The sequence below is a fragment of the Taudactylus pleione genome, unplaced genomic scaffold (assembly GCF_031769625.1).
Source record: "Taudactylus pleione unplaced genomic scaffold, aTauple2 ptg000494l, whole genome shotgun sequence".
In the NCBI taxonomy this organism is placed as follows: Eukaryota; Metazoa; Chordata; class Amphibia; order Anura; family Myobatrachidae; genus Taudactylus; species Taudactylus pleione.
The window spans coordinates 335250-347597 of record NW_028284896.1 but is presented as its reverse complement, the minus strand read 5'-3'; the positions used below and the strand labels follow the sequence as shown (position 1 = coordinate 347597).

The window sequence follows — 12348 nt, the reverse complement described above, 5'->3', positions numbered from 1 at the left end:
GATAAACACTCTTCTCCTTTAATCCATAAACAAACATATTACTGTCCCAAAGAAAAATATTTTGGCCTTTCAAATACTTCAAATGGCGGATTTGTGCATTTTTTAATAGCAGTGATAAAATGATAGAACGCAATTATTTTTCATTAAAATAAATGCTGCAGTTAATTTGTGGGTATCTAAAAGTCCTGCAATGTTAAAAACATCTGTCCCATCCATACTGCTCCCCCATATTCCTGCCCCACATCTTTTAAGCCAGGGGTGGGGAACCTTTTTTCTGCCGAGGGCCATTCTGATATATATAACATTATTCGTGGGCCCGGTGCAGGCCACGCACCCACCATGTGAAGTCACACTTGGGCCATACAACAGTCGCCGGTGATTACGGCAAAGCACGGAGCATCGAGAGGCTGCTACGGGGAGCTGTTAGGACAGCAGTGTGACCGTCTGAAGCGTCCTTAGGACGCTCCAGGTGACACTGCTGCATAGATTCTGGCTACAGGGTGAAATTCTACGCACCCTGCTAGCCAGATGAGGCCAGCATAAAAAAGCTCTGAGGGCCAGACCAAATGATTCTGGGGGCCTTATACGGCCCCCGGGCCTGAGGTTCCCCATCCCTGTTTTAAGCCAATATTCTGCACTTTTCCAGAATAATCCCCCAATAATGACATGTACTTATTGACCCAATTAAGCTAATTGAAAAGTTCCCAGGGGTTCTGAAATTTGTAACTTAAAATAACCATTTTTCTTTGCACCTGCTCTGGGCTGTGAGAAAAAAGCATCAGTAAATCCAATAGAAATAGGCAAACACTTGGTTTGTGACAGCATCAGAGGACATTACAGTATGTAGGTGGAGTGTTCTGTGTCAAACATGTTTAAATATCTCACCCTGCGTATGGGCGCGATAAAAGCATCAACTGATCCACACAGATCCTCCTACAGAGGAGCCACATTTTTTGTATCATTGTGTTACCTCTTATCTTGACACTGTAAACACGCTATTATCCACATTAAGTTTTTTTGCATCTTCCTAAATATCCTTTTCTGATCTTTTTAATTTGTCATACTAATAGAAGAATAATTGTCTTTATCTCTATTCCCCCTGTCTTGATCCAGGTTGTGTTTTCCTTGCTCATAATTCTTGCAGAACTTGGCTCCAGCTGTAAATTTGAACACAACCCCTTATCATCCCATTATAAGGAGAAGATAAATGAGTTGGTGAGTCCTGTTTAATTGCACCATTGACTGTGTTATTCATATGTTTGTGAAACCTGGTATATTGTATTCTAACATGAGACTGGGTAATGTGTTTAATGAGCTTGCTGAGTGCTAAGTAGGAGCATAGTATAGTCCGAAGTTGTGCCATCTACAGATGTGTCCTCATACAATGTTGCAGAAGTAGAGCCAAACAGCCCCTTTCGGTGCCCTAGATCCCGTGCAACACTGCTATGGTTTGCACCATTCTCACCCTAAACTGAGTCTCAATCCGTATACGTAATGCTACAATGCACCGGCCGCATCTTTTTTCCACATTAAGTTCCGTTGTGCATCATTTACATTTACAGCCTCTTGGAGCGTCATAATCACATTGTATTGCTACTAAGATGCATTTTCGGGCGTAAAAGACGCACAGCACTAGCAGAGTCGCACAAGACCACTCTCTTCAGGCGTCTCGCACCACATGGCGTATTGAGGATAGATGTATGAAGACACATCTGTATGTTAAATATGCTATTTGCATGAAATGTTACAGGATATACACACAAGATTTACACAAGTAAATCCCACTCCAGTACAGGTCCCTTTCTCTGGTGACTAGTGTAGTGGCGTTTCTAGGCACGGGCTAGCAGGGCTGTCGCCCGGAGCGCAGCCCTGCCTGAACTCACCACCATCACATGGCCAGTTGTGGTGGAAAACCCCGCCCTACACCCTCCCGTTGCAGTTACTGGGTAATAGGGGGAGGTAAGGGGCGCGGCAGTGCAGAACGGGATGGAGCTGGGTGCATAGAAGCCTATCTATCCTATTTGCCACGTTAATCACACGGAAACAATCATTTCCCCACGAGTACCACTAATTGAAGCCTCTAACGTGGGAGATATCTCTGATAACTCCTGTGTATTAGAGCACATTGCAGTCCCCATACCGTGTACGGGGGCATTACAGTTGTGCTATGTGATAACTAATGCTATCCTCAGATGGTGTTTTCCCGCTCCTATCTATGGGAAGAGGGACCGGAGTGTGAAGATGTATCCCTCCGCCTCCTCTGGCTCTCACTGTATTGGGACCTGGCAGTGTAAGTTTTTGTCACTACTGTTAATAACCATACTGAACTTGCTGACTTTCTGGTTGCCCCTTACGCTGACAGTTCACAGCAGGGGGCGTGGCATAGGTGGACGGTGCTAGGGGTGGCGACGCAAATGCGTTAGTGTGGGCCTGCCCCCACTCTATAGTGCCGATATTATAGGTAAAGTGAGGCCCTGGGCTACAATGAGGCGATTCAGCACGAATCACGTCATCAGCCTCCCTCCGGACCGCCCACTGTTACTCAGTAAGTGGGTGGCTGTGGGGAGAGGGTTGTGCAGCTATGGGGGCGGGAGATGCGGGCAGGTGGCGGCTGGCTTCAGGAGACTTGCCTACTCTTGCGAGGGGCTGGGAGCACCACCCAATATCTGGGAGCCTATTTCGGGAGCCTCCCGGCCTTTCCTGGAGAGTGGGCAAGTATGCTGCTATCAGTGACAGTGTTAGGCTTGGCCGTGACAGCTGCTTATTGAAGTGGCTATCTTGGCACGGGGGGAGGGAGGGGGGGCATGATAAGTAGCCCTGAAAAAGTTCCTATCATGCTGTGAATAGGAACATTAGGTTTTGGGCATTTACCTCTATTTTTAAATATTCCCCTAAATTACAACTAAACCCCCAAAATTAAAAAAAATCAGATATAAACTACACAGGGGCGTTTCAAGGGAGGAGGGGTCCCATGTGCAGTTTCCATTCGGGGCCCCCTCCTCTCTTTCCGGCGGCCAGCAGCGCACTGAGCGCAGTAGGCAGACTCTGGGTACTAGTCTGCGCATGCACAAAACACCAGGAAAATGGCCACGGCGGACATTTTCCAGGTGATTTTTTCTACAGCGCTCATACCGGCTCCGACGTGGGACTCCGGAGGCGGAGTGGTAAATATTTAAAATATGGGTGCAGGATGTGCTGTGTGGGCCCTGTACACCTGCACCCATTATCAATACGCCCCTGAAACTACCAGTGTATAATTTATTCAGTATTAATTTGATATTCCACTGCAACTCTGTTAAAGATCACTACCTTGTATCCTACTTCATAAAGTCAGGTGCTGCTGTCCTTACCTTTTTTATTTAGCACAAGGGCATGAGAGGCTCTGACCTAGGCCAATAAGTTTTATATTGCAGTCATTTAGCTTTTACATTGCAGTCTGGGCCTATATATGGGACCAGGGGTATTTTGGATATCGGAATATTCCGTATTTTGGAATATTTGCATACCATAATGAAATATCATGGGAATGGGACACAAATCTAAAAATAGAATGCATTTATGTTTCCTATACACCTTATACACACAGCCTGCAGGTCATTTTATACAATTTTTTTAAAAATTGTGTGCCTCAAACAAAGTTTGTGTACATTGAACCATCAGAAAGCAAAGGTGTCACTATCTCAGTCATGCTAAATAATTCTGTATTTCAGAATATTCCGTATTTCTGAATATTTGGATATGGGAGACTCAACCTGTGAATTATTATCCAGTTCACACATAACATTTATGTACTGCAAGTCTGTTAATCTATTAAAAAACAGCCCTCTCCTAAGGGGAGATGTAGGAAACTTGTGAGAGAAATAAAATAAAATGGAGGAGGTGCCAATAGCGGAAGCTGATTGGTTACTTTTGGCGGGCAACTTCTCTCTCCAAGGCTTCGCACATCTACACCCATGGGTTGATACATCTCAGGCTTGCCTACCCTCCCGATTTGGCCGGGAGCCTCCCGATTTTCGAGTGCCGCTCCCGGCACCCCGGAAAGGCAGGCAAGCCTCACGGAAGTCTCCGACCCTCCCCACCTCCCCCCTGAAAAAAACAGACATACCCGCAGCGGGAGGCCCGGTGACGCGATTCGTGCAGAATCACGTCATTGTGGCCCCGCCCCCTGCTTCACAATGCCGAAAATCACAGCATTGTGAAGAGGGGGTGGAGTCACGATGACGCGATTGTGCGGCCCCGCCCCCGGCTCCGCCCCCAGTGTGGCACAAAATGTCCGCTCCGCCCCAATGGCCAGCCCCGCCCCCCGCTATTAGCCGACAATCAGCTCCCTCCCGGAAGGCTGGAGCTGATTGTCGGCAAGTATGATACATCTCACCCCCAATATGGCAGCCAGCTGTAGAGACGAAAAGGGGAACATGATGGATATATTTAGTAATTACTTAGTAGCCAATCTTGTTTTATCTTGAACATTATGGAGCTCAGTAATGCACAGCCCTTGGTGTGTATTAATGTTAATTGGCAGCTTTACTTGCATTTGAATGTCTTTCGTAACGTGAAGGACATGGTGCAAGGTAGCAACACAATACTGTACACAACAGATGCAAGTAAAACTCAGTACAGCAGTTTATTTCTGTATTAAGCAAATATGTCATTGCATGTGCTTTGAGAAACCACTGTTTTAAGAAAAGTTATACCTAAATGTTGTATAAAAGGGTGGAAATGATTAAATAAGTGACTTATATTTCATTAATGATTTTGCATTTTTACAGAAAAAACACCTACCTTTGGATTACCCAGTCCAAGACTTTTCCAATTTACTATTGGTAAGTTAGTGGGTTACATTAATAATCGCACTTCCTCATACACCCCGCTTATAGGGAAAAACAAAGGATGTTAATGCTAGAGATGAGTGATTCAGTTTTCCTGAAAACCGAACAAATCAGAACTTTGGGGTTCTGAGTCCAACCGAGTCCCAGCTTAGGCCACTTTAAGGGTTTTGAGTAGAACCGAGTCCCGGGTCGGTTCTTCCCGCAAGTCTCATCTCACGTGTTTTTGATGCCATGTACAGTAAGGCCCTCCCTCATGACTTCAGGTGCCAAAATTGGTCAAAAGTGTCTGGAAATGAATGGTATTGATGTTAGTCATGCCATAGGAACAAAAACAAGTTCAAGCTACATGATTTTAGCTGTTTTAATCAATTTTTTTAAGAAATCCAAAACCGAAAACCGAACCAAAACACTTGAGGGTGGTTTTGCCAAAACCAAAACACGATGATGATTTAAAACCAAAACATGGTGCACACCTCTACTTTACACAGCAGACCTGATGCTGAGTTGGAATAACACAGGTGTGCAATGCGTTTGTCAGCAAAATGACTTAGGGCTCTATTTACTACAATCCGCATATTGAATGCGGATTGTAGTGTGATATTACCGAGTGAATTCGCATTGCGAATTCAGGCAATATCACAGGGATTTACTATAAATCCCTTGCAGGGACAGAGCTTGCGATAAAGCTCTGTCCCTGCGGATCCCATCCGCACTCTAGTCGCAGTATTTTCGGAAAAAATACAGCGACTAAGAGCCCGCGCATGCGCCGACCGACCACCGCTACTACCCCCCCACGACGCTAAGCCCCGCCCCCCACCGCTAAGCCCCGCCCCCACGATCGCGGACCCCTGCGACCCCCCCTCCCCCCCCCGCGACCCCCCCTCCCTTCATTACACTTACCTGTAATCTTCCTGGCCTCCGGTGATCTTCTCCGGGCTTCCCGATCAGGTGATCTCCCATACTGCACTGGGGCCCGATCACCTGATGACCGAGCCCCAGTGCACTGTGGGAGACCAGCTGACTGGAGAGGAGCCATCACCGGAGGCCCGATCACCGGTCCCTGGATTCAGGTAAGTAAAAAAAAAATGTTTCATTTTTTTTTTCTTTTTTTTACAGCAATCAGCTTGCGGTCTGCTTAGACCACATAGCTGATTACTGGTACCGGCTCCCGCCTCTGCTCTCCCCGTTAGAGCAGAGTGGGAGCCCGGTAACCGGGGGAGACCCTGGATAACGCCACCTCCAGGTGGCGTTATTATCACAGGGCTTCCCCCGGTATTTTTTTATAATTTATTTTTAGTAACTATGGTCGGATCACATTTCCCATTACAATTATGGGAAATGCGATCTGCTTTACTAAAAATAAGTGATACTGGGGGTTGGAGTAGAATTTTACTAATTCTACTCCAATTGCCCTGTAATAACTATAGGTGATACTAATAATGTGAAAAGGGTGTGAAAACACCCTTTTTCACTTTATTTTAGTAAAAATAATGTTAATAAATAGAGCCCTTAATGAGTTATGTGTCTTACACATATTATAACTGATGCATGTCTGTCCTCCTCCTCAGCCCCAATGTGTCTGTAACATAAACTCCATCTTCCTTCTCCACTAGTAGTATAACAGGGAGCCCTTGTGTGGGAGCTCTGAATTATCCAAACACCAGACTGGTAGATATTAAATTGTTTCATGCTAGTAAAAGGCACCACAGGTTTGTAAAAATGAAGTCCAGAAATCTTTCAAATGTCTTCGTTCTATTTACAGGACGACTGGTGCTCACCGCTCTGGGAATTATTTTACCTCTACACCGAAATGAGAGAGGTAGAAAAAAAATCTGGAAGTGAGCTTGCCAAGAAGATAAGGTTTGCGTCAATCGAGTTTAAATTTGTGGAGGAGTGCTCATTTAATGTAAGTACTTGTGCCATCTGCACTTGTTAGACCTTGTATTACATTACATTATCTCCTACGTTTCAACTCGAGCACTTACTATGTCACTGATGACATGACAGTATGGAGTCTATTTACTAAGCAGTGTTAGGAGACAGAGTGAAAAGTGATAAGGTGCCAGCCAATCAGCTCCCAACTGTCATTTTTCAAACACAGCCTGTGAGATGGCAGCTGGGAGCGGATTGGCTGGCACCTAATCACTTTTCACTCTGTCTCCTAACACTGCTTAGTAAATAGACCCCTATGTCACAAAGGGCAAGGACAGCCGCCCAGCAAGAAAGAAATTGGTTTCTGCTGGATAATCCTGTTTCACCGATCTTCTGTCCACCCTTGCACCCATTAGCATAAACAGAACAGGTGCAGCAGCCTCATATTATAAGCTGATGAGCCTATGGGCTCTATTTACTACAATCCGCATATTGAATGCGGATTGTAGTGTGATATTACCGAGTGAATTCGCATTGCAAATTCAGGCAATATCACAGGGATTTACTATAAATCTCTTGCAGGGACAGAGCTTGTGATAAAGCTCTGTCCCTGCAGATCCCATCCGCACTCTAGTCGCGGTATTTTCGGAAAAAATACCGCGACTAAGAGCCCGCGCATGTGCCGACCCACCGTCGCTGCTACCCCCCACCGACGCTAAGCCCCGCCCCCCACAACCCACCTCCCCACCCCGCGACCCCCCCTCCCTTCATTACACTTACCTGCATCCTCCTGGCCTCCGGTGATCTTCTCCGGGCTTCCCGATCAGGTGATCTCCCATACTGCACTGGGACCCGATCACCTGATGACCGGGCCGCAGTGCACTGTGGGAGTCCAGCTGACCGGAGAGGAGCCATCACCGGAGGCCCGATCACCGGTCCCTGGATTCAGGTAAGTAAAAAAAAATGTTTACATTTTTGTTTTCTTTTTTTTGCAGTGCATCAGCTTGCGGTCTGTTTAGACCACATAGCTGATTACTGGTACCGGCTCCCGCCTCTGCTCTCCCCGTTAGAGCAGAGTGGGAGCCCGGTAACCGGGGGAGACCCTGGATAACGCCACCTCCAGGTGGCGTTATTATCACAGGGTTTCCCCCGGTATTTTTTTACAATTTATTTTTAGTAACTTCGGTCGGATCACATTTCCCATTACAATTATGGGAAATGCGATCTGCTTTATGGAGCGTACACACGGTCAGATTTGTCAGACTTGTCAGATTTGTGAGATGAACGACTGAACGATTAAACGATTTGAACGATTTGAACAATTTTACCAAAGTTTTGAACGATTTGAACGATTTGAACGATTTTTGACTGCATTAAAATGAATGGAATCGTCCAAGTCTGACTGCAAACACATCAGATGTCAGATATCGTTATCTGACAAACGGGAACGCGCATCGTTGATCGTCCATCGTTCAGGCATGTCAGATATGAACGATTTTACTTCAGATATGAACGACTGAACGATTTTTAAATCGTTATCGTTCATATCTGAAGGAAAAATCTGATCGTGTGTATGCACCATTACTAAAAATAAGTGATACTTAGGGGTTGCAGTAGAATTTTACTAATTCTACTCCAATTGCCCTGTAATAACTATAGGTGATACTAAAATAATGTGAAAAGGGTGTAAAAACACCCTTTTTCACTTTATTTTAGTAAAAATAATGTTAATGAATAGAGCCCATATGAAACAAGAACCTTCATAATTTGGTTATTTACAGTAGTTGGTGCCAGTGACTGTTGTGAAATAGTTGAATTCATCATGTTGACATTTCCCCCTTAAAAGGCTAAGGGGGTATTCAATTAGGCTGCGAAAAGTCGGAATCGGCGATAAATTATCGCAGATGACATCATTTTCGCATGTTTCAATTATCCCTGTATTCAATTTCAAAGACTTTTCGCAGGTTCGAAAAGTCTTTGAAAAAAAATGGGGATAAGTTTTTACCATATTTTGCATGGCGAAAAAAAGTGCAGAATTGGGGTTAAGGCGTGCAGGCTTAAAAAAAAGCCTGCACCCCTGCTAATGTCATTTAAAAAGGAACCGTGTCAAAAAAAAAAAAAAAATCGGGACACCCCAAAAATGTACTTTAATTTTGGGGTTTTAAAAAAAAAAAAAGTTTTGAAAAAATTATTAAATTAGCGGAATAGCCCATGTATGCAGCATGTGCATTTTTGCAGAATTTTGAAAAGTCATTCTAGGGACTTAAAAAAATGCTTACCCCTATTTTCATGTACCCCAAATTTGATGGGACCACTTAAAAAATGGAAAAAAAAAACCTAAGTGTTCTTCTGCATCACTTCTGTCAATGTCAGGAAAAAACACCTGCTGCGGCTATTTAAAACCCCGACTTTCTTTTGCAGCCAAAAATGGGGGTACCTATAGAGAATCCCCCATGTCTGGACAGCTTTAGGGGGGTCCTACAATTAATTCCCGAAAATTCCCGTTTTTTTTCGTTCCTCCCAATTCGCCGGGTTCCGTTTTCGCTGATTTTTAATTGAATACTGGGATAAAGCGGGAGCGTGTCCGATACTTTATCCCAGGAAAAGCTCTGCTGTGGAACAAAAAGTCCAGCACGGACTTTTCGCTCCCACATTGAATACCCTCTAAACATCATCTTGCAGAGGCAAAGACCCTGTATAAGAAAATACTTGTTATATTAACAATATTTGAATCCTCATGCAAGTACATGATTGTCCAATAACCCACTACCACGCCCCATCTACAACTTCTCTTACTTTTCATCTGGACTCTGGGCCTGATTCAGACCCGCTCGCGAGCACTGAGCGCTCGCAAGCGGGTTGATGTTGCCCAAGTGCGCATGCGCACGACGAAGGCGGCTCTGTCGTGCGCATGCGCGAGACCCGATTAACGACGACCAAGCTGTTGTTATGGGTCTCGCACCAAAGGGGGCGTGCTGTCGATGGTGATTGACAGTACGCCCCCTTTGGTGGGCGTGCCGGGGGCATGGCTGCCCAGACGGAGGCGTTCCCATCACTAGTGGTGTCAGTGGGAGTGCTTTTGGCTCTGATGGAGCCAAAAGTACTCCAGGGCTTGCGGCAGCAAGACCTTACCGCAAGGGTCTCGTCGCAAGCCCGATGGTCGCGATGGTCTTGACCATCGCGACCATCATTTTGGCCGCTCGCTATAGCTATGGGTGGTCACCCACAGCTATGTGAGTGGCCAGGAGGCCGCTCAAAAAAGGAGGAGGGACGGCCCTGATTCAGAGCGAGCGCTCTGTCAGAGCGTCCGGCTCTGAATCAGGGCCTCTTTTTAAAATAAATCATACTGCGATAAGGATGGTTTTTAAATGTTGGATATACACGAACAATGGCCTAGGCTGCTGGTCATCTAGGCGCAGCTCTTTAAATGCGGCTGGAAGGGCTTTCACACCTCTTTGGCCATTCTGTACAAAACCGCTATTGTGCATTTAAGTAGCCTGTAAACAGTAAAGCTTTGAGTTACACGTATGAAATGCTGATGGGAATAATGATTATTAAATTATCATCATAAGTATCACAAAGTGAAAATGTTTTCGGTTTTGAAGATATACTTTCTGTTATCTTGGTGGCAGGTCCAGGCCATATTAGGTACAACCTGTACAACCATCGATATCTCTGATAGATTTCCCTTCAACTTTCTGTAGTGCGGGGCAAACGATTTTGAGTGTGCACACTGATCGATATCTATGATAAATATCTATGAGATATTTCAGTGAAGTCATGTCTTAACATGCAAATCGAGATGACATCGTCCAAGTTGGCCTGCATGTACGAACGACCATAGATATCGTTATCATCCATGCGGGAACTCGCATCGTTAGTCATTCGCTGCATAAAAATGAACGATGTGAACGATTTATCGTTCATCGATATCATTATCGTTCATATCGTTCATTAAAATCGTCCCGTGTGTATGCACCATAAGTGTGAAACCGCCCATATCAGAAAAGCTACAAGTCAGTATTGAGCTTACCACTGTTGGGATTACATCTATGTACAGACAGCTTAGAGCAGCTTGGAGAACACACTATTACTAACTCCAGGCACTGTAACACAATTCGCTTTGCAAATATCTGAATATATTTTTCAGTAACAACAATAAAATATGTTCTCATAAAACAATTTCTATATTTCTTTCAGAAATCAATTATCCCTTGTGCCACACAAAAGCCAATCGAATTAATCCTAAATAGAACCATCGATTTGTTAGACGAGTTGGCCTTGGAAGAAAGGATTCTAAACGACTATTCCAACTGCACTTTAATCCAGTACAAGCCTGGTAAGAAATAATTACATTGTCACTCTCACAAATTGCAATTTTAGGGGCCTATTTATCAAATCCCTGAAAACAAATGTTTGAAGTAGGGACTACCATTCGGAGCCGCTGTCCCTGTAGGTGATTAATAATACATTCGTGTGATCTATCATTTGTTATTGGCATGAATAGCGGCAATGAAAAATTATAATTATCGGTTATAGTGCCCTAATTCACAATATATCCCCATTGTATATTCTCCCTGTGCTTGTGTGGGTTTCCTCCGGGTACTTCGGTTTCCTCCCACACTACAAAAAATATACTGATATGTTAATTGGCTCCAAAACATAAAATTAACCCTAGTGTGTATGTGTGTGAGCATGTGATAGGGAACATAGATTGTAAGCTCCACTGGGGCAGGGACTGATGTGAAAGGCCAACTATTCTCTGTAAAGCGCTGCGGAATATGTGTGCGCTATATAAATAACTGGTAATAAATAAAATAAATAAATAAATTGTAGTGCCATAGGTCACATTACACACCATAGTAGCACCCTAATTCACAATATATCCCCATTGTAGTGCCATAGGTCACATTACACACCATAGTAGTGCCCTAATTCCTAAGTTTCTTAAGAGGAACAGAGGAGACTCTGGGCTTTATTCGATGTTTGTCTAATGCGCATGCGCACGAGGGAGCCGGCTCCTTCGTGCGCATGCGTGAGACCCGCTACGACCGACAGCGCCGGTCGTAGCTGGTCTCTTTCCAAAGGGGGCGAGCTGTCCATGTTGATTGATAGCTCGCCCCGTTTGGAAGGCGGGCCGGGGGGGGTGGTGGGAATGCCTGCCATTTGGGGGAGGCCCCACTGACATCAGTGATGTCAGTGGAGAGCTTCCAGCTCTGACAGAGCCAGAAGCTCTCTGGGGCTTACGACAAGTGAGACCCTACCCTAGGGTCTCGTCATAAGCCCCGATGGTCGCGATGGTCAATGACGATGGTCATCACCCTAGCGGTCGTTAGAGCTGTGGGTGTTAACCCACAGCCTAACGACCGAAACAGAGGCGGCCGGTCAGGATGCAAGCGGCCGCCCAGTTTCTGAGCGACCGCTTGCATCCTCCGCTCGCCTCTGAATGAGAGCCTCTGTCTTGAGATATGGCGCACAAAGAGTTATTTTATTCATATAAAAAGAATAATCTTTATTGGGTATACATTAAAAGAAGTTGGTTATATGGTACCAATTCAGCGAAATAAGGGTTAAAAGAATTGTGTAAAAAATAAAGAGTGAATAAATGGTGACTTTGTTGTGGAAAATAATTTATAATAAAATCAAA

The 12348-nt window shown here is 44.9% G+C and overlaps 1 protein-coding gene across 3 annotated transcripts in view; it reads left to right on the top strand.

Moving 5' to 3' along the window:
- The window catches only part of FLT3LG (fms related receptor tyrosine kinase 3 ligand), a 176480-nt gene that overhangs the window by 147768 nt on the left and 16364 nt on the right, over nt 1–12348 (top strand). For all 3 annotated transcript variants that reach the window (XM_088449722.1, XM_088449721.1, XM_088449723.1), the window contains exons 3-6: nt 1114–1215; nt 4770–4823; nt 6592–6735; nt 10902–11040. In XM_088449722.1, the coding sequence (XP_088305848.1) occupies nt 1114–1215; nt 4770–4823; nt 6592–6735; nt 10902–11040 (439 nt within the window). The remainder of the gene's footprint in view (nt 1–1113; nt 1216–4769; nt 4824–6591; nt 6736–10901; nt 11041–12348) is intronic.